The sequence below is a fragment of the Pygocentrus nattereri genome, chromosome 12 (assembly GCF_015220715.1).
Source record: "Pygocentrus nattereri isolate fPygNat1 chromosome 12, fPygNat1.pri, whole genome shotgun sequence".
Taxonomy (NCBI): domain Eukaryota; kingdom Metazoa; phylum Chordata; class Actinopteri; order Characiformes; family Serrasalmidae; genus Pygocentrus; species Pygocentrus nattereri.
The window spans coordinates 34403673-34431172 of NC_051222.1; the positions used below are offsets into that span (position 1 = coordinate 34403673).

General features: G+C 41.9%; 2 protein-coding genes across 4 annotated transcripts in view; one reads left to right on the forward strand and one right to left on the reverse strand.

Moving 5' to 3' along the window:
- The window catches only part of epn3b (epsin 3b), a 43376-nt gene extending 23138 nt beyond the window's left edge, over window positions 1–20238 (forward strand). For 2 of the 3 annotated variants that reach the window (XM_037543863.1, XM_037543865.1), the window contains exons 3-10: window positions 1200–1617; window positions 3480–3583; window positions 11062–11166; window positions 12360–12477; window positions 13541–13717; window positions 13840–14001; window positions 15592–15822; window positions 15939–20238. In XM_037543863.1, the coding sequence (XP_037399760.1) occupies window positions 1200–1617; window positions 3480–3583; window positions 11062–11166; window positions 12360–12477; window positions 13541–13717; window positions 13840–14001; window positions 15592–15822; window positions 15939–16240 (1617 nt within the window). In that variant the 3' untranslated portion in view covers window positions 16241–20238. The remainder of the gene's footprint in view (window positions 1–1199; window positions 1618–3479; window positions 3584–11061; window positions 11167–12359; window positions 12478–13540; window positions 13718–13839; window positions 14002–15591; window positions 15823–15938) is intronic. The other variant, XM_037543866.1, reaches the window with a different exon arrangement.
- Window positions 20239–20737: 499 nt separating this feature from the next.
- On the reverse strand, window positions 20738–25857 carry LOC108411850 (zinc finger protein 750-like). The gene is made up of 3 exons (XM_017683617.2): window positions 25707–25857; window positions 21900–23393; window positions 20738–21716 (listed from the first exon to the last, which is right to left on the reverse strand). Exons 2-3 carry the CDS (start codon window positions 23258–23260, stop codon window positions 21011–21013), a joined length of 2067 nt encoding a protein of 688 aa, XP_017539106.1. The 5' UTR covers window positions 23261–23393; window positions 25707–25857; the 3' UTR covers window positions 20738–21010.
- Between the last annotated feature and the right edge of the window lie 1643 nt (window positions 25858–27500).

Genomic DNA, 27500 nt, shown 5'->3' on the forward strand with positions numbered 1-27500 from the left:
CTCCTGAGCTGGTGTTAAGCTGGGGATGTGTGGCGGTACAAGAGAGGTGGATTTGTACAGGATTGTAATCAAAATAAGAGGAATCATACTTGCAGTGATTTAATTGCCATAAGGTTCATCATGTGCTCTTCAATGCTGCTTTAAATATATACCCTAAACATACTGTCATTCACATGCTGTGTTAATCTACATGTTAATCTACACCGACCAGGCATAACTTTATGACCACCTCCTTGTTTCTACGCTCATTGTCCATTTTATCAGCTCCACTTACTGTATAGCTGCACTTTGTAGTCCATCTGTTTAGTGTATGTGTTATGCTGGTACAAGTGGATCAGAACCAGCAGCGCTGCTGGAGTTTTTAAACACTGTGTCCACTCACTGTCCACTCTATTAGACACTCCTACCTTGTCTGTCCACCTTGTAGATGTAAAGTCAGAGACGACAGCTCATCTGCTGCTGCACAGTTTGTGTTGGTCGTCCTCTAGTCCTTCATCAGTGGTCACAGGACGCTGTTGGCTGGATATTTTTGGTTCTCAGTCCAGCAGAAACACTGAGGTGTTTAAAAACTCCAGCAGCACTGCTGTGTCTGATCCACTCAGACCAGCACTACACACACTAACACACCACCATCATGTCAGTGTTACTGCAGTGCTGAGAATGACCCACTACCCGAATAACACCTGTGAGGGTCCATGGGGGTCCTGACCACTGAAGAACAGGGTAACAGAGTATCAGAGAAACAGATGGACTACAGTCTGTAACTGTAGAACTACAGAGTGCAGCTATACAGTAAGTGGAGCTGATAAACTGGACTGGAGCTGAAGTGAAGGTCTTACACATTAGATTAACCACAAACATAGTTAGATAACATAATCCGAAGTTCTAGATACGTCACTAGATGTGAATATGATTTACCAGCCTTACCAAGTTTCAGTTAGTTGTTAGGAATGGAAGACAGTGGCAGCAGCTCTATGTCAGGACTCTTTACTGAAAGAGTCACTGTAAAAGTGATACATACATATAAGCTGAAAAATATGTTAAAGTCTTTTACAAGCTTCATGCTTCAAATGTCTTTTGCAAGCTTCTGTATTTAACCTAGAACGGCCCAAAGGTGTTTATGTGCACCACCATTAGCTCAACACTAACATACGTTTAGGGCCTTGCTCTAATAGTCACATTTCACCTCTGTTGTCCAGGCACTGACCCTGCTGGACTATTTGGCCAAGACAGGCTCTGAGCGAGTGGCCCAGCAGTGCCGGGAGAATGCCTTTACCATCCAGACGCTGCGGGACTTTCAGTATGTGGACCGAGATGGGAGGGACCAGGGTGTGAACGTCAGGGAGAAGGCCAAGCAGCTAGTAGCCCTGCTTAGGGATGAGGAGCGGCTCAGGCAGGAGCGAGCCCAAGCCCTGAAGACCAAAGAGAGGATGGCAGGAGGAGGAGGAGGAGGAGGAGGAGGAGGAGGGGGTGGAGGACGAGGAGGAGGAGGAGGAGGAGGTGGAGGAGGAGGAGGAGGAGGAGCATATCCTAACAGGAGGAGTAGCCAGCCCAGCATGGCCGCACTGTATGGGGAAGAATTTAGCCGCTCCAGAGAATCTCCATCATCCTTTAATTGTAAGTACACATAAACAAACATACACTCGTTTTCTAAGCCGCTTCTCCCTCAAGGTCGCGGGGGGTCGGTGGGGTGCTGGAGCCAGTGGTCATTGGGCAGAGGGCAGGATACACCCTGGACAGGTCGCCAGTCCATCGCAGGGCAGACAGACACAGATAGTCACTCACACCCAGGGGCAATGTAACATGTCCAATTGGCCTGACTGCACGTCCTTGGACTGTGGGAGGAAACCAGAGAACCCAGAGGAAACCCACGCAGACACAGGGAGAACATGCAAACTCCACACAGAGAGGATCCTGGTCACCCAGCCGGAGAATCAAACCCAGGCCCTCCTCGCTGTGAGGCAACAGCGCTGCCCACCGGGTAGAGGAACATTATCTAACATGTACTGTACACTGAGTGGACAGTTTATTAGAAAGTCTTGTATTGTAGCTCCACTGATATACAGTCAAAGACTGTAGCCCAATTGTTGGTGCACAGTTGTGTTCGATATCCTGTACCCCTTCATTGCTGGTCAGTTTCTGATAAAAGATCTGCTCTTTTGAAAAGAAGTCATTATTTTGAGAAAAAGAGTCAATATCTTGAGACATTAAGTCAGCAACTCATTGCAAATAAAAAGCTTCACTGAACCTGCACCAATGTCACTACCATGTCAGTGTCACTGCTGTAGCTGCTCCCCAAATTATTTCTGGCCTACAGCAATCCATACCATAACATCACTTTTTTTCACAAACATTGTATTACTCCATCTAGATGCTGTTGCTAACCAACTACTTTGACAGCTGTAGGAGACGCTCAAGCCGGTTTTATTTCGTACTTTGCCACAAACAGAAAACGGACACTTTTAAGATTACATTTGACTGACAGTTGATTTGGTCAGACATTGAAGATGAGACAACACTAAATTACCACTGAGCAGCTTTTCAGCCAGCAGCTGTAACAGAAGAACAGCTGAACAACCTGGAATCAGCCAGAAATCAACTCAACACCATTCGCCAGACTAAACAGGCTGTAAGAAGCTTTACAGACTGGCTGGAACAAAACAACATTAATACTGATCTGGAAAAACTGACCAAACTGAGCTGAACCTGAACCTGTGGCAGTTTTTTGGCTCAGTCTGATTTGGTCAGACTGTGAATATCAGACGACACGTTTGGCAATTGGTATGGAGCATCCAAGAAAGGTCAAGTACTTTATGACCGTGGTCGGGTTTCGGCCAATAATGCAACAGTATAATACTATCAAAAGATTCTGAAAACCACAAATGAATGCCCATGACCATTGACCTCTCAGATTTCACTGCAACAGATGGGCTCAGTACTTTGAAAAATTGTGGTCAGTAAATACTGTTCATTACTGCCTCTACAAATGCAACTTAAGACTATTCAGCATGTCCAGAAACATTGCCACCTTCTCTGGGCTCAAGCTTGTCTGAAATCGACTGATACACAGTGGAAACCTGTACTGGGGTCTAAATTATCTATCAAAATAATGGATGTTGTGTTCTTTGGGCCAAAGAAGAAAAGGACCATCCAAATTGTTACCAGCATAAAGTTCAAAAGCCACAGTCTGTTATGGAGTAGGTTGGGGGGGGGGGGGGGGGGGGGGGGGCATTAGTAAGTAACTTGCACATCTGCCTACAGTCCAGACATGTCTCCCATTGAAAACATATGCCAAATAGAAAGAATATGCATAAACATATAATGACTACTGTTAAAAGGAACAGTGATGTAGAACAGTAGTTATCTTAGCCCTGTCCACAACTTTTTTGCATTTGTTTTGTATAAGCATGATAACAACAACACATATATATTGTACCCCTTCCCCTCTCTCTCTCTCTCTCTCTCTCTCTCTCTCTCAGCCTCTGCCTCTTCTCCCAGAGCATCTGAGCTGGAGCAGTCTCGGCCTCAGACCAGTGGAGAAGAAGAACTGCAGCTACAGCTGGCACTCGCCATGAGCAGAGAGGTGCGCTCTCACCTGCACATCAGCATGTCTGCTTTGAACAACTTACCATCTTAAAGCCTAATCAGGTTTTCAGTATCAGTATCTCCTGGTATAATGTCAGCACTCCTCAGCACTCTAACCTCCCAGCCATTTTAACCCACCTTTGGGCCAAAACTCTCTCAACATGCGCATTGAACAGTAGTTCTGACTGGCCCTCACAGAGCCCTGACCTCAACCCCATCAAACACCTTTGGGAAGAACAGACATTGTGAGCCAGGACCTCTTGTCCAACATCAGTGTCTGACTTCACAGATGCTCTTCGGCAAAAATTCCCACAAACACTGTCCAACATCTTGTATAAAGCTTCCCAGAAGAATGGAAGCTGTTATAGCTGGAAAGAGGGGACCGACTCCATAATGTCTGGATTTCGAATGGGATGGAATTAAGGCTCATGTAGTTGTGATGTGTAGGTGTCCCAATACTTGTGTCTATATATTGCATGTGCTGTTATTTCAGGTCAGTGGCGGCAGATTAGTAGACTGAAAGAGGCTAGAGAAGAGAGACGAGAGTACAGCAGAGAGAGATAAATTACCACACAGACATCAGAGACAGAGAGAGAGAGAGAGAGAGAGAGAGAGAGAGAGAGAGAACAATCTGGGCGATCAGTTGCAGCTATTGTAGCAGATGTGAACAGATCCCGTTGAGTTGTCTGTGTATGGATGTTTCAGAGTCTTCTCTGTGATGCACAATTAAAACTAACAGGGAAAAGTTTGTGAATGAACTTTTAGTTGGCTTGACAAAGCTGTGAACTGGAATCCTAGGTGGTTGCTAAGGTGTTGATGGCTGTGGACATGTTATTCTAAGGTGTTGCTATGCCTTTCCTACAGTGTCCCAGGTGGATGCTAAGGTATTGTTAGGGCATTGTTATGTAATCCCAGGTGGTTGCTAGGTTGGTGAGGTTGCTATAGGCCATTGCTATGGTATGCCAATTGGTTGCTCATTGGTTTTATTTTTAAAAACACATAAAATTACATAGTGTGACAACGTTTGTGGCAGTTAGATTCTCTCAACATGAATGTGCCATCATTCATTTCTCATGGAAAAAAGAATGTTTTGTTGAAAAAAAATTACATGAAAAATGCCAAAAAAAAAGTTTTGATTCATACAAAAATTAATCGGAATCCTTGGTGGTTGCTAAGGGGCTGCTTGGCTGTGTATATATTATTTCAAGTGGTTGCTAGGGTGTTCTTAGGCCATTGCTATGGCATCCCAGGTGGTTGCTAAGGTGTTGTTTTGCCATTGCATGGCATCCTTTTCCTGAAGTCTACTGTCATCTCCACTGTTTACGCTATGTTCAGCATTAGGTTATTGTGGCTGCTTTAAAGGACCACCTGATCAACCATCCATCTGTAAGCAGACTCGTACCATCTCAGACAAGACCACTGACTGTAGTGTCATCTGCATACTTCAAGATTTTGATCGAGGGGTCCTTGCAGGTCCAGTCATTCGTGTACAGAGAGAAGAGCAATGGTGAGAGGACACAACCCTGTGGAGCACCTATACTGATGGCCTGGGTGTTTGAGGTGAACTTTCCCAACCTCACCTGCTGCTCTTTGCCAGTGAGGACGTTGGTGATCCACTGGCAGGTGGAGCTTGGCATGCTGAGTTGGAGTAGTTTGTTGTGTAGCTGTCCTGGGGTGATTGTATTAAAGGCTGAGCTGAAGTCCAAGAACAAAATTCTTGCATATGTTCCTGGGTGTTCAAGCTGTTGAAGAATAAGCTGGAGTCCCATGTTCACTGCGTCATCCACCGACCTGTTTGCCTGGTATATAAATTGTAGGGGGTCCAGCAGAGGATCTGTGATGTTCTTCAGATGGGAGAGCACCAGTCTCTCAAAGGATTTAATGACTACAGAGGTGAATGCAACAGGTCTACATTCAATCCTGTGATGGTTGTTTTCTGAGAACTGGTATTATGGTATAATGTTTGAAGCAGGAAGGTACGACACACAGCTCCAGTGATTTATTAAAGAGTGTTGTAAAGACTGGTGTGAGCTGGTCAGCGCAGACCCTCAGACAGGAGGGTGAAACATCATCTGGTCCTGGTGCTTTCCTCACTTTTTGTCCCCTAAAGAGTTGATGCACAACCTTTTCACAGATCTTCAGAGCAGGCTGAATAGATGGCTGAATGACAGAAGGATGTGAATCTGTGCTGAATGGGTGTGTGGAGCTGGGCTTTTCAAACCTGCAGTAAAAGGTGTTAAGCTCATCAGCCAGCTGACGGTCACCCATTGTCTGGGTTGGTGTCCTTTTGTAACTGGTAATGTTCTGCAGGCACTTCCAGACGGTCGATGGCTCATTTGAGGGCACCATACTATTCATCTTGTTTGAGTAGCTCTTTTTTGCAGCTCTGATTTCTTTGTTGAGTGTGTTCCTAGCCTGATTGTACAGAGCCTGATCTTCCTGTATGCTGCTTCTTTAGACCGGTGCAACTGTTTCAGTCTGGCATTAAACCAGGGCTTGTTCTTGTTATATTTTATGAGAGTCTTGGTCGGAACACAGGTGTCTTCACAATAGCTGATGTAGGATGTAACAGTACCCGTATATTCATCCAGGCTGCCTGTAGCATCCTCAAACAAACTCAAAAACTCCAATCTGTTAGTTCCATGCAGTCCTGAAGCCTTTCTTTACTCTCGTTGGTCCACCTCTTCACAGAGCTGACTACAGGTTTGGCACACTTGAGCTTCTGCCTATAGGTTGGAAGGAGGTGGATTAGCGAGTGATTGGAGAGGCCCAGAGCAGCACGGGGAACAGAGCAATAGGTCTCCTTTAACACGGTGTAGCAATGGTCTAAAATGTTACTCTCCCTGGTGGGGCAGGTAACACGCTGTCTGTATTTAGGTAGTTCACTGGTGAGTTGTGCTCTGTTGAAGTCCCCTAAAATGATAAAAAACAGAGTCTGTGTGTTTGAGCTCCACGCTGGTGACCTGGGGGTGGAATATAGACTCCTGTAAGTACAATCGATGTAAACTCCCTAGGAGTGTAATCACATGTGGTCGATTAGGGTTACTAGGCCATTATTATGGTATTCCAGGCTAAAGTGTCGCTATGATTTTGCTACAGTGTCCCAGGTGGATGCTAACATATTAGGGTATTGTTATGTAATCCCAGGTGGTTGCTAGGTTGGTAAGGTGTTGCTTGGCCACTGCTATGGTATGCCAGATGGATGCTAATATGTATTTTTATAATGGTCAGGAGCGAGGAGGTGGACGCATGTGCTGAGGTAAGCGACGTTTATTAAGGGCAAATCCAGTCATAGTGTAAGGGGGAGCGAGGAGGCGGACGCACATGCTGAGATAAGCGAGATTTATTAGGGGCAAATCCAGGGTCATGGTCAATACGGTCCAGGTTCATATAGCCGATGCGGACGGAACGGGAAACAGACATGACAAAAACCAGAGCAACCGGGAAACAGACATCAAACAAAGACCAAGTACAAAGATACAAAGGTACAATGACTGGCAAACGCAAGGGGCAAACACAGGGCTTAAATTCATGGAACAATGAGGGACAGGTGAAAACAATCAGGGGCGGAGTTACACAACCAAAACAGGAGCACATGGACAGGACTGGGACCAAAACAAAGGAGCACATGGACAGGACTGGGACCAAAACAAAGGAGCACATGGACAGGACTGGGAGGGGCCAATCGTGACACATAGTCGCAATGGTCCAGGGTCAAACATCCAACACAGAGAGAAGGAGGGACAGACATGATTAAATGAACACTGAATCAAACACCAAACACCATGAGACTACAATTCATCCAACAATTTAGACAGTTCAGATAATTCAAACATTACAAACAACAAAGACCAGCGACAACTAATGGCAAACACAGGGCTTAAATAATCACCGGGTAAATGAGGGACAGACGGGAACATGGGTGGATACAATCAGGGGTGGAGTCACGAAACAAGGGGGCTGGACTGAAAAACAAAACACAACATGAACACATGGACAGGACTGGGAGGGGTCAATTGTGACAATTTTTAATATCATCGTTTGTGGCAATTTCCTTTATTTTGAACTGTTGTATAAAAGCAAACAGGCACTCAAGGTCATCTGTCGTCATGAATATTTGTTATAAAATATTCCTATATTTGCTTAAATATAGCCAAAATGTTGATTTGGCTGAAACTAGACCCACTTACAAGGACAGACCAAAACTGATGAGCACTCAACAGTAGTTCTATAAGCCTGATACCAATGTCACGCCACCGTTTGCATTAGAGAAACAGCAGTTTGATATTTGTCTTATTAAACACAGTAAATAAGTACATTTGAATGATGCGTGAGCTACAGGAGCCAGTAATGGAGTCAGTTACACGTCTTTCATGCTGAAGCTGCTTCAGCAATCAGCTGGATTTCTAATCACGATTTGGAATGTAAAGTGTTTCCTAATTAGACCCGCTGGTCACCATAGCGATGAAGAGTCCAGCCTGACCACTTCTGGCTCACAGCCAACCTCACCTTCATAGAAGGAAACTATCTGATGGAAAATGTGTCTTAATGCCACTGTCTTTAAAACACTGTCTGCCCCCATGTGGGCAAAGAGAGCAACTGCATGTTGAGTTTTCTTACTGCTAGAAAAATGCAACTAAAAATAAATGTTATGAATAATTTTTTGTTATTATTATTATTATTGTTATTATTACTATTAATATTATTGTTATTCTTTACAGTATGTCAAAATGCACAGGACGTCAATCTGAATACAGGAAAAAATGTAATTTTTTTCTTTGGTGATACAAAATGCTTTAACATTAATTAAACATGAACTAAATTAACTGAATTATATAATTAATTAAACATTAATTTGAACATTTATTACCATATATATTTTAGTTTATGCATGTATTATAATAGCTTCTTCTTTTTCTTCTCCTTGTTATTATTATTAGTAGTAGTAATAGTAGTTTATATTATTACTTTATTAAATGTCCCAGAATGCAGTTTTCTATTGAAAAATGGGATTAAGTGAAATAAAGTTAAGTTTGCATTAAACACACTAAAGCACCTGTTCTTGTAAACCCAGATTCAGTTTCCATGGAGACGACTGAAAGCTTGAAGCTTGGCTGGTTGTGAGTTTGGGTTTTTTTGAAAATAGCAGTGAACGAGTGCTTGTGTTTAGATATGTGTGTGTGTGTGTGTGTGTGTGTGTGTGTGTGTGTGTGTGTGTGTGTGTGTCTTTCTTCAGTCTCTTGAGATCTCAATCTGAATCTGAATTTGTTCCCACGATGCTATTAATACATCACTAATAACTATAGGTGCTGTTTTTTTGGCTTTACTTCATTAGTTTGGAGACCAGACAGCGTAATAAGAGCTTTTTATCATGTGTCATCAGAGTCTGCGGTGTGTCCTTGTGGAGAATGTAATAAGGCGGTTATAAATGTAGTAACAGCAGTAACAGCCATCATGCAGAATTTTCTGTCCATTGTGTCTTTGTCCATTTTTTCCAACTCCAACCGTGTCTAGACGGACTGTCTACATTTCGGTTGATGAGGAAAATAGTGTACATTTCAATTTTTACCCCAAACTGTGACTTTAATACCTAATAAAACTGCAGTGTCTTCACCAGATCAGTGTAGGTAAATAAGCAGATGCCTCTGAAAGTACCAAACATATCCTGTACATGTTTAGACACAGGGACCCCCGCTGAGTAATGGGCGAATATTAGTCTACCTGCCTTCAGTGCAGCAGCAGCTGATTCTGAACAAAACACACAGACTACAAAGGAGCTTCAGACTGAGACAGTCCTGTAGCTCTTTGTTATGAAGTACATTGAAATCAAAGTGTTGTGAAGACATAAAATAATGAAAGAAACAGTCTTTCCATTTCTAAGAGTGAACGATAGCAGTTTAATGAGGTCCATTCATTTCGCAGGCCATTTTAATACCTCTAATCTTTTGGATTTTCCACTTGTTGTAAGTCGACATGTGGGGATTGCCCCCAGCAGGGGCACTACCAGTCAAAAGTCTGGGCACACGCTGAATTCTATATTTATATTATTCATTTATTTATTTAATTTAGGACTCCTATATTTGGAAGCTGTGAAGCCACAATCATTATGTCATCAATTAGTTTGTATTTAAGGTTTAAATGGAGTGCCTGATTTGATTCATGCATTTTCACCAATCAGTGTTGTTATGGCTGGTGAGGGTGGGGTCTAAATTGTCTTATTTGGTAGAAGGTCATTACTCGCAGACAGAACCAGACTCTCGCAGACAGAACCAGACTCTCGCAGACAGAACCAGACTCTCGCAGACAAAACCAGACTCTCACAGACAGACCCAGACTCTCGCAGACAGAACCAGACTCTCACAGACAGAACCAGACTCTCACAGACAGAACCAGACTCTTGCAGACAAAATCAGACTCTCACAGACAGAACCAGACTGTTGCAGACAGAACCATACTCTTGCAGACAAAATCAGACTGTCACAGACAGAACCAGACTCTCGCAGACAGAACTAGACTCTCGCAGACAGAACCAGACTCTCGCAGACAGAACCAGACTCTCACAGACAGAACCAGACTCTCGCAGACAAAACCAGACTCTCGCAGACAGAACCAGACTCTCGCAGACAAAACCAGACTCTCGCAGACAGAACCAGACTCTCACAGACAGAACCAGACTCTTGCAGACAAAACCAGATGCTCGCAGATGAGGCTTGAGTTAAGAGCTTTAATACTAACGCATCGATCCAAAATCAACAGTCGATAAACAGAAGCAGAAAGTTGACAACCAGAAATCCAGCATTGATAGGTGGATCAGTTAGAGGCCTTAGTCACGTGATGAAGTGAGGGGTTCTGGGAACTGTAGTCTGAGGTGGCCGTGTTGACTGTAGTTTCAGAGTGAGGCGTGGCATTGTGACTGGGGTCCAAATGAACCATTAGTTTTTCTGTCTTCAACATTGTTCTAAAATGTGGAAAACAGTGAAAAGAAAGAAAGAAAGAAAGAAAGAAAGAAAGAAAGAAAGAAAGAAAGAAAGAAAGAAAGAAAGAATATCTGTTCTATCTAGGATGTTCATTCTTTTGACGTTTAGTGTATAAAAATGATCCAAACACTTTGGCGAAACTTTTAATCTCACTGAAACTGCTCAGGCAAAGGGTTAATGACGTAACTGCATTAACGTTTTAGACTTTTTTGACCAGTTGAATAATTTGTCCCTTCTGCTCCGAGTGTTTTTAATCTGTTTCTGTTCAGTCCTGACTAATTTCTGTCTGCAGCTTCATGAACTTCATTACCTTCATTAATCTTCTCATTAACCTCCTATCAATCCTTTTATAGTTGCTGGAACATTAGGTTGCCGTCAGTTCCCCAAAGGAGGAAACATCTGACTTCAGCAGCTAGAATATGTTTTGTGTGTGTTTGGTTCTAAAGTGAATGTGTGTGTGTGTGTGTGTGTGTGTTTGTGTGTGTGTTTGGTTCTAAAGTGTGTTCTCCTTCTGAAGGAGCAGCGCAGCCGACAAGGGGACGACTCTCAACTTCAGAAAGTTCTGGAAGAGAGCAGGAGAGAGAGTGAATCTGGACAAGGGGAGGTAAGAGAAGACCAAAGCAGTTCAACAGTCTGTTTGGACGATTTTTTACTATTATAAAAATAAAATTTATTACATATAAATGACAAAAATGTTTCTACTTGTCTAGTAATACTTAGCAGGTTTCATATAATTAGTAAAAATCTGCAAGAAAAGAATCTTAGATGTGTCCAGAATAATGAAAAGTGCTTTATATGTTTCTATTATAACTGACAGCTTTGAGATTTGAGTTATAATAAAATTAATGTCCTAAATGCAATAATAATGAAACAAATGTCCAGAATGGCATTATAAAGTGTCTGTAGCAGTCCTTGACCAACCAGGAGCCTTCATAGCAGCCCTCAACCAATCAACAGCGGTTAAGTGAGTCCTCAGCCGATCAGAAGCTAGAGAGGCAGTGTTGAACCAACCATGAGCCCCTGTAGCAACCATGACCCCACAAAAAGACTCTGTAGAAGTCCTGAACCAGTCAAGAGCCTCAATAGTAGCCCCCGCCAATCAGGAGGCTTGCTTGGAGTCCTCAACCAATTAGAAGCTTCTCTACCAGTCTTGAATCAATCATGAGCCCAGGTAGATATCATGAACCAACAAAAGACCCAATAGAAGTCCTGATCCAATTAGGAGCCCCTGTAGCAATCAGGAACCAATCAGATGCTTCTCTACCAGTCTTGAATCAATCATGAGCCCAGGTAGACATCATGAACCAACAAAAAGACCCAATAGAAGTCCTGATCCAATTAGGAGCCCCTGTAGCAATCAGGAACCAATCAGATGCTTCTGTACCAGTCTTGAATCAATCATGAGCCCAGGTAGACATCATGAACCAACAAAAAGACCCAATAGAAGTCCTGATCCATTAGGAGCCCCCTGTAGCAATCAGGAACCAATTAGATGCTTCTCTACCAGTCTTGAATCAATCATGAGCCCGAGTAGACATCATGAACCAACAAAAAGACCGAATAGAAGTCCTGAACCAAATTAGGAGCCCCTGTAGCAATCAGGAACCAATCATATGCTTCTCTAGCAGTCCTGAACCCCTCATGAGCAACTCTAGTATTCAAGAACCAAGTCCTGAACCAATCATGAGCCCCTGTCGCAATCAGGAACCAGCAAAACGACCCTCAACCAATCTAAACTCTCAGTATCAATCTTACTTGAGTGTGATTAGCTGTGTAATGATCTTTTCCCCCTTCCAGTCAGCTATGATTGATCTGGTGGATATATTCGGCCCCTCGTCTGAAGCACCACCTAGTGATGACCCCTGGGATGCCCAGCCCACCTGCCCAGTGACCTCTGACCCCTGGGATTCTGTAGGTCAGTAACCTGTGTAATTAAAATTTGCACAGTAACTACAAAATATAGTTAATCAACCAAGACATGTTTGTTTCTTTAGTTTTAGCACTGGGGCTACAAGGCTAATGTAGCTATCATGTAATGGAAGCCAATGTACACCAGCTTACTCACATGCAGCAGTGCCGTCGTAGTTGCTAGAGCAAGACTTTCCTTTTTAACCTCTTACAAGGCTTATTACTCAGTAACTACAGAGACTTCAATGCAAACTAATGGACCTATTCTTCTATAATAAAAGGGTGTTATAATACTTTGGGCCCATCAGTGGGCGCTGGCCATCTGAGGAGTTAAAGACTAAGAAATCTCTGTTCTGGTGATGTTTCTTGCAGGTAGAAGGAGCTTTGAAAAATTGCAAATGCTTTGGGGTGGATTTGGATGCTTTAAGATGTATTATGTATTATATATATATGTATATTTTACCATATTATTAGCTGAGCCATATAACCGTATTAACTTCTGCAAACTGTTATTATAATGGAGACGATGGATTACACAACTGACAGAAATGACTTCTCAGAAGAAGAGCGCAACAAGCAAACCACTAAAGCACAGTTTATATTTTATATGTTTTCATATTTCATTTATATTACCTGATCTTGTATTTTCCCTCAGATTGGCTTCGTTTTCCAGTCTGAAAGGTTAAAATCTTTGTCTGTTTTGTGAGGAATAAAGACATAATTGCTGTTTTTTTAGTGTGTAGCTCAGTGGCTGAGCTAGCAGTCAGGATTGTTTGACACCACAGGGATTCCCAGTGATAGCATCATGTATTGGCCTAAGGCCTGCTGGAAACTGTAGTGAAAAAACCTTGATGAATAAAAGCATGAAAACAAAATCAAATTGGGATTTCCTTCAAACCGATGAGGCTGAAGGATATAACATTGCGCTACAGCATATGCAAATAATGTTTTAAACTCTAGTTTAGGGCTGAAATGCCTGTTTAACAACTCAACATGGTTTTGGCAAGTGATGTTTTAGGCCTGCTGTTTACACGATGGTTCCTTAATTTACTTCATTCTCTTTCTCTCAGCTGTGGTGAAGTCTAGCACTCCTGTAGCTGGCAGTCCTTGGATGGCCCGCCCCTCATCCAGTAGCCCTTCCCATCCATGGGGAACCAGCCAATCACCTCCAGACCCCTGGGGTGCTCCGCCAACCAACCCCAGCCCCAAATCTGCAGAACAAGCTTGGAGGAGTCCAGCACGGCCAGGTACTATACACACACACACACACACACACACACACACACACACACACAGTACCAGACAGTACTTGACAATGTATGAGTTTATTTTGAAAAGAAAACTGACGCTTGAGTTGTAACATGTGTAGCCTCAGTTGGGGTCGACCCATTCTCCATTCGAGAGGAAGAGGAGGAGGAGGAGGAGGAGGAGGAGGAGGAGCTGAGAGAGGAAGAGAGAAAGGAGGAGAGTAAGGAGAGAAGAGAGGAGGGGCCTAACAGGGTGTTCAGCCCCCGTTGTGACAGTCCAGCAGGTACGTCTCAGTTCACGTCCCCGTCTGAGACAGTGTACCAACTGCACACTAAACACCACAGTGTTCACAGTGCTACCCTATATAAGCTTACTATTACATCTTATACAAACCTACATAAACATCTAATAAAGGCTTATTCCAACAGGCATAAAGGCTGCTTTGTTCAACTTTGATGTCAAGTTGACAGAACACCTGTCAGCTGACGGCAATTTGTATGACATTATTTTGGATGAAATGGCAAAGTTGTACAAATTGACTTCGTAGCTTAGTGTACATCACAGAGAAATAATGCTGATGATGTAACTATGGAAGTCCGGAGAGGCCGTTAGTTATAATACTGTGGATTGTTGTCTTCAGATAACAGGTTAACTATATTGGGATCTCAAGATGACAACGTTGTTATCTTAGGATAATGAGTTTACACAAAGTTGTAATCTTGAGAACACAAAATAAGTAACTCGAGGAAATTACAGCAATGCTCATGGCCTTTCCGAACTTCTGTATAGCTTAAAACTTATGAATATAAAACGAAACATGCGATGGACTGGCGACCTGTCCAGGGTGTATCCTGCCTTCTGCCCGAAGACTGCTGGGATAGGCTCCAGCACCCCCCACGACCCTTAGAAAATGGATGGATGGATAAAACGAAACCTACTTTGCTCTGTAAACAAAACATCCGTCCTTTTCCTACTTTTCCATTTCAGAGAAGTGTGATCGCAATAACAACAATCTTAAACCAAAACAAACTAATAGGTCCATGTTTACATTTTGGTCACACTTTATTTTGATAGTTCTCTACAGATGACCTACATATCGCTGCTGTCAGAAGACAACCTTGTATCTCCATATTTTTCAGTTTTTGACATAATTTGAAAATGCCTTCTTCCTTTTACATCATGTATAAATTTCATGAAGAACAGACCAAAAGAAATGGCCCAAAATGACTTGGAAAGACGTCTGGTTCCATTGACTTACATTAAAAGTAAAGTATGTTTTTTCCTTCTCCTGTAAAGTGACCATCTTGGAGATGAGTTTTATGACTTAAATGATTCTAGTTCTAAATTTCAGATTCTGATTCTTCTTCTGATCTGATTATTCTGTATCTACACTCCTAAAACAAAGAGCCTTGTTCTTCAATGGTTCTTTAGTAAAGAAAATGCTCTCTTTGCATGACTAAAGGTTTCTATGCATCATGAAAGGGTTCTTCAGATGGATGGAGAATGTGCTGTAGATGCTTCTATATAGAACCTTTTTCTATATTAGAAGTTTCTATATTGCACCAAAAAAAGGTTCTTCTATCGTGTTAAGCTTGTAACAGCAGAAGAACCCCCTTTGGTGCTATACAGAACACTTTTAAAAAAATATGCACATTTTCCATCAATGTGAAGAACCTTTTTCATGATGCACAGAACCCTCTACTCATGCAAAAGGTTCTTCGTGCTCATGATTCGATAACTCTTGAAGAGCCATGTTTTTATATAGAACCATTTTTTTTGCTACGGAACTCTTGAAGGGCCACCTTTTTAAAGAGTGTAGTCATCTTGAATGATCCTGAACTTATTCTGATTGTGAACTGATTCTGATTCTCAGATGTTGACCCTTTTGCCGAGTTGGTGGTGGGGGGGCAGGTGAATGGCAGAGTTGAGGACAGTCCGGTGACCTTTGACCTTTCTCGCCTCGGCCCGCCTCTGGAGTCGGTGACACCTAGAATGTGCCGGACACCTGAAGCTTTTCTGGGTCCCACAGCCGCCTCGCTCGTCAACCTGGACACGCTGATCCCTACAAACCCACCTGCCAAGAGCAAAAACCCCTTCCTCTCAGGTTGTTCACACACTCGTCCTCTTTAACTCTGTTTCTTGGAGTATTTTTCTGTGGCCTTGTGCTGATTTAAACCTTGTCTTGTTCTCTTTCCCTCTTTTCCCGTCTCTTTCCCACAGGTTTGAGTACTCCTTCTCCCACCAACCCATTCCATTGTGAGCAGCCCAGACTGACTCTCAATCAGATGCGTCCGAGCTCCACCTCCCCTCAGCCCCCTCATGCTCTTCCTCACACTCTCTCCTACAGCGCCTCCCTACCCCTGCCCCTACAGCAGCAGCAGCGTCCATCGCTGCCCTCGTCCTTTACTCAGCCCCACCATGGCTTGCTAGAGCTGCCCAGTAACCTGCCCCAGCCCCTTCTACCCCTGTCCCCAACACCAGCCCCTCAGCTGCAGAGCCACAGTCATAACCCTTTCCTCTGAAGACAATGTAGATCAGGATCACAGCGGTTCACACCCTTACTGATTCTGATTCTGACTGAACTGAAATCCAGTCTCTACAGGGCCCTTCCTCTGAGAAGAAAATAATCTGGATCAGAATCACGTCCGTTCACACCTGTCTTGATTCTGAACAGACTCAGCTTCAGAACCGAACCTTTCCTGTGAGGAGAGAACAAAGGAAACCCTCTGCTGTAAAAAAATGGATCAGAATCTTATGTTCACACTTATTCTGCTTCAAACTGAACTGTACAGCCTCAGCTCTAGAGCCACAAGAACAAGCACCTAATTTGAAGAGAGGAAGAAAGAGACACCCTGTTAGAAACAATCTGGATCACACGTGTTCACACTTACTCTGCATTCAAGCTGGACGTCAGACCCTGTTGACAACCATCTGGATCAGAATCATGTCTACCCATGCCCATTCTGCTTTCAAACTGAACTACAGTCTCACACAATGGAATATGCACTGAAACTGGATCGTCCATTAGCAATTTTTTTCAGGGTGAACAAGCTGATCTGGATGTCATTTCACACTCTCGGGAATGGGACTAAGTGACACTTCAGGGTAATAATCGCTACCAGATTATCTTCATCCTCAGAGGAGTAATCTGAATCAGAATAATTTCTGTTCACACAGACTCAGGGTGAACAGATAGATCACTTGATACTCTCTGAATGTGTCTACCGGAATTTTTCCACCAGGCAATGTGGAATGGCATGGTGCAATTACTAATCCGAACTCAGAACCGTGAAGGTAGTTGGAGTTCTTTGTGATCTGACTCAAATGACACTGTGTGATGAGTAATTGATGGATGTGTGACCAATGGTCTGCAGTCACCCATATGTTCTGGTTTTGTACACTTGATACCGTGGTAAAAAAGGTAACCGAGTTCTGCATGGGTACTCAGGTACGGTACAGGTTACTTGGCAGTGGCAAAATGTGTGACTGTAGCTCTACCATACCTTACAGCACTGCCTGGTGAAAAATGGCATAACTGACACTATAGGGCTTACGGTAAAACTGGTTTTGTAGGGCCAAATGCCATCTTTTAACGAGAATACAAGTCTGGTGATGTAGCATGCACCCATCCCTCGGGCACTGATGAAGGCTGTGAGAGCTGGCAGGAAGGCAGGGCCTGAGCTCCTGGGAGAGAAACATGAGTGAGTGGGAGACGGCACACAAGTCCGAGCCCCGTCTCCTGGGTGCCGCCTCAGGTCCTACAGTGAGGCAACTTTGATTTACCTTATGTTTGACCCTGACAGCCAAGCTGCTGGTGGTCACCAAGGCGGAACAATGAGCTCGCTTTCCCTCTTGGTTCAGGTGCACAGTTCTCTCATTGTCCTCAAGGGGCTTCATCCTCGGCTTTGAGTTCGGGCCCCGCCTTCCTGCCAGCTCTCAGGGCCTTCATTGGAGCCTGAGGTACAGGCACATGCCACAGGGGACAACGTGTTAAAATTTTGGATTTGAATTGTTCACACACTGGGGTACACCCCTCAATACGTCCAGAGCATGCTCTTTTAACATTTGGAGAATGCAAAACAAACTTACTGTCATAAGATTATGGTTAAACTATTTTTTCCCTTTGCAAGAGGTAATGTTTTCTTCTGCACATGTAACTCATGTCCATTTGCTTAATTGGAGTTATTGGGGGCAATTTGTAGCCGTGCTAAAATATATTGTATCCATGGGCTAATGACACACTTGTTGATAAGCACATTATCGTCTCTTACTTTGAGCTTTGCCTTTACAAGCCAATGGATTGGTTTCAAAATTTCATACTCAGTCTATTCCCACCTTAATAAGTCTGTTTCCATCAACATTCAGCCCAGATTTTCTCATTGTTGTTCCTAGACGCTCTTGTTACAAGATCGCACCTGATCCCACTGGACGATAAACTGCCCAATGTTTAGTCATAACAGAAATGACCAGTTTATGGTCATCTGAAAGGCCCAGTTTTGACAGTATAACATCGGATCAATAAGTATTACCATTTCGGCACTCCGGTACTCTTCTAATGACGAGGAAAATCATGCCATCTACAGTATCTAGCATGCTGCTTATGAAGATTGAGATGGGCTTCAAATGTCAATCAGCATGACTCCACCCTCATGCAACTAAAAGAACCTGACACCAGAGCTGTCAATCTAAAGGACATACCCCCTCACACCTGAAGTGGGCAGGGCTGAGCTATTAAAAGGGGAAAGCCAACATTTCAGGAATACTGACACAAACTGAATCTTCACCGAGAATGAATGCACCACTTCTTTAATCCCTCGGTCCTCCTCAAAGCTTACTCGCTTTCTGTTGCCTTTTGTCTATCGATTGCTGTGGGTGTGTGAAACTCGCCTAATCAGGGTCCAGCACTGATTGTAACCCCCATCCCTCCCTCACAGAACCACAGTGCATTCTGGGCTGGCTCTGTTGTTTTTCTGTTTGGACCTCAGGAGCTCTGCCCTCCAAAATCTGCACAACCAATGAAACAACTGTCTGTCTCTAGAAATGTTCTGTAGATCTGGTCCTGGAGTAGCCCTGTCCTGCATATGTTGGTGTTTCCTCTACCCTAACACCTGATCCAACTTATCATCTCATTAAGAAGCACTTCCTGCGTTGAAGTGGGTATGATTACAGCTTATAATCAACAGATTCTTGATGTAAGAAATATCAAGATTTTGAGAAGGTACAAGACTTTATTTAACCCCTGTGGATTATCTACAGACATTCATATTAGTTTTTGGACTGAGGTTATGGTTAGGGAACATTTAAACACACTGTAGGCATGTGCCATGCGTCTACAATAAGCTTTACAAAATAAAATATGACAGTAAAACATTATGAATACTGGTGAAAAAAATCAATTCATTTGAAATTTTATTTTAACATGTGCCAATTTATTAATCATTAGTAACTGAAACACTTATGTTACTTATTATTTACTCATTTTTTAAATTGAATTTTGAAATGAAAATTGTAATTCTCACATATACACACTGATTTCCGTCAGGTTACATTTTTTGAATTGATACAAGTACAAAATTCAGTTCTTACATGTAAGAATAGAAAGTTTTACATGAACATGCGTTTGACAGTTTAATTCAAACTAGTGCGTATGTCACATGGCAGATCTCACCTTTTTACTAGTGTTAATTACATTTTTACTTGTTCAAGCTGAATTTCTTTCATCACTGTGGGTTCAAAGTTGTTATGCCCATCTTGATCGTGAAAATTCAGCTGGCAGTTAATTGTCACATAATTAACTGGGCTTCATAATTTAATCAGTCTTTTGCGTTCATCATATGCAAAGCTTAAAGTATAAATATAAATTTGCCGGTTTGTTACGGAAAGCTGTCCCGTTAAGGTGCTACTGTAGACCCATGAACTGTCTTGATAAATACAGTTTTTGCTTATTTTATTGTTTTTCCCACGTTTTTATCTCAATTCAAATGCACCAAATTTACTAGACACTGTCATATTATACTTATGAGTATATAAACATGCTATTTTGAAAACTAACAACGGTGGAAAGTAAATGTGATTAGCTTACATCATTGTGATCAGATCATCTACAAATTGTGACAGGCCTATAATGTGCTAGTGTCGGGGAAACACTGTATTCAGGAGCAGCCAGCCAGGACCAGAACTGAGATGCACTGTTATGCAGGAGAAGATACCGATATTGAATAACAAATGAATAATTTAAAAAAAGGGATGAAGGGAATGTTCTATTTGAACAAAAAGAGATAGGCAGACTGGATATATATTGTAATGCTGAACTATCCTATGCTGTTGTTCTTCTGTTGAAGACAATATTAATTTATTTATAAATACCAGCTTTATTGTGCAATGGCCATTGATGAATACGAAAGTTTAATGCGTCCTATAAGGCAAATAACATCCAGGTTAATCATTAATGTATTATGATACAAATAATATATGTCAGTATATCGATGAGCACCAATAAATGAATGTCATTTGCATTTCATTCATGTCATAGTGATCATTCTATCTGCTTATATATGCACTGATACACCAGGTTCACAACACACCTGAGCCAAATAAGCAGATCTTAATTACGTGAATCAGTTGTGGAAGCAGCTTCATGGACTGGGTTGGGATCTCCTAACATAAGATGACACTGTAACAGACAGACACAGCTGCCAAAGTCAGAAAGACATACAGTGGAAGGAGTAATGATATAATCTCCCTATGAGTGACTGTTTGCATTGTTAGGGTAAAGATGTACAGTTAGAGAGAGACTGAGGCTGAAACTCAACGGTTATGCAGCCCAGCATGTCTGTACCTGCACGCTGTGGTGACTGTTCGTGGTTGAACAGGTTTCAGATGCACCTGTTAATCTGTATGTGCAAGCATAAAATCACAAATTGCTTGAGTAGCGTTCGGACAGTTATAATGGAATCTCTTAAATAAGTTTAGGTGCTCCAGGTCCTTAGCAAGAAGGGCTAACTTTTTGGAAAAAAAGAAGTACTAGGATCAGAAACGATGGAATACAAAATTTTATTTAAAAAACTAAAAAAAGCATAGGGTTATACAAGTTCTTATCATTTGGGAATATTTACACAAGACAAACAAATGTTTTTTTATCACTTTAAAATGTCCTTTTTCCATTCCTTCCAGGCATGCCGTACTTAGATACTATGTTTTAGCGTCTCTGAAGGAAATCAGGTTCAAGGACACAGTAACAGGTCAATGGACTGATTTGTAGCCACAGTCTGCATCCCTGGTGTTAAATTCCACTAACAGCGAAGCCTTTTCCTCAGAATGTGGTTACTACGAGCCAGGTGTCGTCTTCTCTTTGCATTCTGCGTTCCACCTTTTTCAGTCTTCGCCTTAGATTTGGATGGAAAGACTGTAACATTTTCAGTGCAAGTTGTGGGGCAGGTGACATCCACAGCAGATTCGGGATTAGGAAGTTCAGGAATATTTGTTTTGGTAGTATCAGAACTATCTGAAGCAGTTTCAGCAGTTTCATGGGTTGAAGTCTTGTTTTGGGAAGTGTCTGTTGCTCCACTGTCCATGTAGTTGTTCAGAGCTTGAGCACAGTCGATTTTATCATTGTTAAGTCCTTCATCAGTGTTAGTGGTGGCATATTTGCTAAACTGTGCACTGGTCTCTGAGCTTTGCATTTGGGCTGGCAGACTAGACTGTGCCAGCTGACACAACGCAAAAGCAGCCGTATGTTTCTGCTCATCCGTGGTGTCGTCTTGATCTTGTGGTGCCATAGTGTCCACGGCCCCTTGAAAGACCTTTTCCATGTGCAGAGGATCTTGTGACTGGGTTTGTGAGTGAGGTGTGCTGGAGGATGGCTTTAGAGAGAGGTTCAGAGGAATATCAAGGAAGCTCTCTCTGGTCTTGGGATGGGCAGATGTTGTCAGTCTTATGAGCTCCTTTTTAGAGAGGTTCAGTGGAGTGGTCTCTTGTTCTGTTGGCCTTGATGTTGAACTGTTAGCAAAGTAAAATAAAGGATGTTAGCCATTTTTGTGCATTGCTTGTGTCAATGTAATGCTGTGTTTGTTAACAGTTGTCCTGGAGTACCTTTACTCTGTGTGTATATATATATATATAGTTTTGAAATGAGCAGGACAACTTGCAAATATGCAAGCCATGGCATATCTCATATCTTACCTCTCTAGATGATGTGTGGAGTTATCTTGTACTATTCCATCTTCTTCTGGAGGTGCAGCAGCATTTCTGTCTCCTGTTTGGCTGCATAGGACTGCCATACCACTTCCATTCTGGGTGTGCTGGTCTTTCAGAGTGTGATTTTTTGCATTTGGCCTGTCTGGTGACCCAGCTGCTGAACAGCCAAATCTGCTTTCTTGGCCTACTCCAACATGTGATTCTAGCATGTGTGCCTGGTGAAGCATGGCCCTTTGGGTCATCATGTATTGATCAAAATAGGGATTTGAGTTGTACAAACCATCGGGTCTTGTGTTACCCAGGCACCCTCTGTGTACATCTAGTATAGAATGGCTCATCTGTGGGTAATGAAGAGAAGTAAGATGGGTCTGGTCAGGAGGATGGTACGTGCTGTAGCTTAAAGAGGGAGTTGAATGGCAGAATCTGTAATACTGGTCCACAGTAGGGTACGTTGGGAGGGTGTGGGTGTGGACAGGTAACACACCGGGCAAGAGTTGGTGGAATCTTTGAGCATCCAAGATGTAAGGAGGTATCTGTGCCGGAGAAGGGAAGTGGTTGTAACAATTGCCAGGAAGAAGGTAAGGTGAATACGAGGGATGGACAGGGTAAAGATGAGGGGATAAGGTATAAGGAGGACACTCCAGGTCTTGGTACATAGGTTCTGTCTCTTTTTCCTCCTTTTGAAGCTTGTCGCTGATAATTTCAGGGTCAGCAAGGAATGACTGCAGAGGTTTCCGAATAGGAACTGGGTTGTATACATGGGGATAGGGATCTGGGAGGGACCTTTCTGGTTTATAAGTGCTTGAGGTGGCCTCCTCCTGAAAGGCAGAAATAGGTGAAAAGGCAGAAGAAAGTGTTGCAGAAGAATGCTGTCCTTCCTTTTCACCAGATTCAGTAGCTGAAGTAACCTGTTCCCCACCACTACTGGACAATGGTACAGTCTCAGATTCATCTGGAGAGGTCTGTTCTGTTGGAGATTTTGTCTCTTTTTCAGGGGTGTTGCTTCTCTGAAGATTTTTTGGTGTGGTCACATAGACATCTTTCTGCTGGACCTTGGAAATATCTTTCATGTCACCAGTAGCTTGCAAAGAAACACCCAAAGGTGTTTCTACAGTCGCTGTTTCAGTGCTAACTTCCATGGCAGTCTGGGGGATAGGACTCTTGGCTTTCTTGGACAGCAATGAAAGTGAATTCCTGCACAGGTTGTACTTCATGTGGTTGAACAAGTGAGATTTCTCATTGCATGTGAAAGGGCACTGAAAGCAGTGGTACTTAAAAGGCTTGCCAGGGGGGCGAGGGATGTAATGGGGTTTCTTGGGCTTCCGTTCCTTAGTGGGAACACTCATCCCTAAAGACTTTACCTCAAGAGGAAGATGTGTAAGTCTGGACTTCTAATGGCCTATTCAACTGAGAAATGATTGAATCTTCTCAGATGGGTCAGGTCTACTTTTTCTGAAAACGCATCACATCCTAAAGTATCTGAAAAAGATAGGGAGAAGAAAATTAAAGACTTGTCTTGTGAATTTACAACTCACATTATTCCAAGCACGGGAGCTTCTTCACAAGCTGTTGAAATAGCTTGGCAAGCTTTGCGAAAGGCCGTTTCTGTGAGAATGTGCTGTACTGTTGAAGTGTATCATTTGAATAATAGCTGCCTCTGTCCTTGATATGCAGCTTGGAACTCTCCAACGTTTGTATGAAACCTGTTAATACACCTGAAACTTTAGCCAGAGGGACTAACAGCTCACCCTGGTAACTGTTGCCTGGAGCAATACCATGACAACTGTAGAAGTGAGTTTCAGCAATTATGAAAATGAGAGGCATGTGCTGTTTTGCTCTTTGAATTGGGCAAAAGGGAGTGATTTGCATATGTGAAACCCACCTGAGGCCTTGGTAGAAGTAATTTCTGTGTTAATGTTCATCCTTCTCTCTGATGCATTTTGTTTATGTGGTTCATTGAGGTAAAGAGGGTTAAATAGCTTCACCATTGAAGTATTTGAGTATCTTCATCATTAGCAATTACAGTCTAAATAATTTCTGTGGGTCAGATTATCCTGAACTAAATATCAGTGAGAGTTGGGACCATTATAGTAAACTCTTTACACTACATCAGTTAGAGCTAAGCTTGGCCATGTAGACCTGAATGAAATAGTATCAAGGTCTAATTTTCAGTTCCTCGATTTTAACATATTTTCTGTGTCCTCGTTCCTCTCAGTTCTTTCAAATGATTTTATGAGTCATTTTTTTCAAATCCTCCCTCGTTTCTGGCGTGCTCCACCCCAGTCACCCTCTTTCGCAACAAGTTGTCAGTTAAGTTGCATTGTTGATGTAGTTGTAGCGATGCCTCTGTCTGCGAGGTGAAAGAGGTGAGAGGAAAGGAGGATGTTTTGCTTTGGTTGTGACAGTCTAGTACTAGAGATTTTGGATATAGAAAGAAGTATTCTAGATATCTAGTACTGGACAGTCACAACCACAGCAAAACACCCTCCTTTCTTAATCACTCTACCTAAGAGGCAAATCAATGGAGCTTTTTTTAGGTTATAGAGACGTGTGGAGTAAAATTTTCAAATAGTAAGTTCCACTCTTGAATTCACAAGCCCACCTATCACCAGCCCTATGAACCTAGGCATGCTTCAGCCAATCATGCAATCACATAGACAGAAGTCAAATGGGAATTCTTCTTTTTCTACCATTATTTTAATCTTTCTAAGGTATGCACTGTTGTGAATTTTACTGACCACTCGTTATACGTGAAATGAATCGATGGACAACCAGAATGCTTTTCTGCAAATGATTCCCATAATGCCTAAGATTAGTGTTTAGAGACAGGATACTGGCAATGTGTTCACAAAAGTCTCAAGGAATAAAAACTGCTTTTTCATACTCACCTTATAGTTAAGAAAACTTAAGATTAACTGTTATTCTTCAAAAAATAATTTAAGAATTCTCTTAATTTCTTAAGAACAATTTAAAAAACGATTTTATAAATTTGGTACATCCCTTACCAAGCCAAAATGTTACTCCACACATCTATAACCTAAGAAAAGCTCCACTACTTTGCACTGAAGTCTCTGTAGTAACTAAATAATAAGCCTTAGTATATAACAAGCCTGGAATGTTAAAAGCCTCACACTTGTCTGAGACCGACTTGACAAGACTCTAAAACTGTAACTGTAATACTTCCTCCACCGTCACTCCTAGCTCTGTTTGCTAACGTTTTTTTTTTCCATGTTTTGTTTAAATTTTTAGCGTTTATTTATTTTGCCCATTTTGCTGTGGTCAAGTACTGAGTGCATTAAACGGAGCAATCATTTAACCCCTTAAACTCTCAGCCTTATACCATACTAAGGTTTATTATTCAGTAACTACTGGTACTTTAGTGCAAAGTGGCTGAGCTGTTCTTAGATTATAACCGTGTGTAATAAAACTTCGGGCCTACCGGTCGGCCCTGTTCATTTAAGAGTGCAGTAATTAACGTTGAATCCAAATTCAAACTGAATCCCAAATCACCTGCTTATGGTAGGATTTCAAATATTACTACATCATAGGCTTTATGACAAATATTCTGCGTTACAAAAATAATGATCTTTTTTTATCTTCGTCTTAAGATCCTTGAAAAGTGTTCACAGTTCCAGTCCTTGGCGTTTGACCAGTGAGGAGTGATCAGATTAATTAAAAATTTTTAAATTAATTTTAATTTTAATTTACGGTTCTCACACTTGGTCTTGGCCACTGTAGCGTATGAAACCTATGGCTGATTTAATCGTACATAGGCAATAATAATCACCTTACCTCCCGAGTGGATGAAGAATCTGTTATTTATCACAGGATCATCTCAGGTTCCTCCTGCATGAAGTTCTGTTCGTCATTAACGAGAGGAAAACGCTTCATCTGTTCATTAATGACTGTGTCCGAGTTACCTGTCCTCTTTTAGCCTCTCTCTCTCGCTCTCTCTCTCTCTTGACTGGTACAACCTGCTCTGCCTCCCTAAGAAGCTACAAACGTGTATGTGTGTGGGAGTGGAAGGGGCGGGGCTTAGGGACAGTTTGGTGAGCCCTTGGGCTACACGGACACACCTGATATAAAACAAGCCTGCAGGTAGAGTGCAAACACATACACTCTTGATGCAAATCAACCCGAAAGGTACCTTACAGAACACACTGCAAACATATATATGTACACATCAACCCTGGAAATGGCATATCTTTCTTTCTTTTACTGTTCTTCCAGGAAATAATTCCATTTTTCTGAAATGTTTAGTTTTCTCATGGCTTACTATCTAAGCTGGTTCTTCCCCTTCATTTCAATGTGTTTCCTGTGTCTTCTATTCCAGCTGTTATCTTTTTATTTTACTCTTTTATTAGTATTATTATGCTTAGATCAGTCCTTTCGTCTCGATTTCTTTATTTGTTTTAGTTGGTCTTTTTTTTTCCAGTTATTTGTAATTTGCTCAGCTACACTGTAAACGAAGGTCACACTCAACGCCCTTCAAGTTGAATTTTAAGTTTGATTGATTATTACGTAATTAATCTTTAAAAAAAGACCTACAAATGAATATTAGACTTAAGCGTTTTCACTAACTGCCAAAACTTAAACAGTAACTATTATACAATATTCATTCATATATTATAATATAATGATATAATAATCACTTCAAATCAAAAAGTAACTACTACAAATTGTGCAGTACTATGATATTCACTATCTACTATCAAGTGTTCAGTAACTACTATAAATTAATCAGTATCTGCTACAATGTATTCAGTAACTATATGACTTTTTTTTAGTAACTACTATGAATTATTATGTGTCTGCTTGTAATTACCCCCCCCCCCAGGGTCAGCTCCCTACACTATACCAATAAGGGTCCTTGGGCAAGACTCCTAACACCAGCTTGGCCTCCCTGTGTAAAATGATCAAATTGTAAGTCGCTCTGGATAAGAGCGTCAGCCAAATGCCGTAAATGTAAATGTAATTTCTATGAATAATTCAGAAACCTCTGCATTTTTATGAACTTATTCAGTATTTGCTTTGATTTAATCCATAGCTACTACTATAAATGATACAGGATCCTCTATGAAATATTTACTCGTAGCACGTTAACAAAGAGTGGAGGAGTTATTGTGTTTGTAAGAAGAGGAAATATTAGTATTTTGATTAAAAGTTGTTGTTATATGCACAGAAAAAAAACATCCTTTAGATCATCAGTGTTTTGGCTGTTATGCTGAAACAAACAGGCAAAATCAAAAAATTCAGACGAAAGCCGGTCGATACAGAATGTAAATTGAAAATATGTATAATTCATTATGTGTGATGTAATAAATATGCAAAACGATTCGTTATTAACTGCAGACTTCTAAAGGTGAAGCGATCCCTGCACTATTTATTACACAGGGAAAATAAGAGGATTCGACTGTTACGCGTCAGATCGTTTCCCAGAATCCGAAGGCCTATCATTTAGTAACTGCATGGAGAACGGGGCTGACTGGCGGAGCTTTGCAAGTGTATAGCTGTGAGGAAGAGGAGCCTGGATCTGCTGATTTCTCCAGGACGTTAATAACAAATCCATTAAAGAATGCGCAGCCG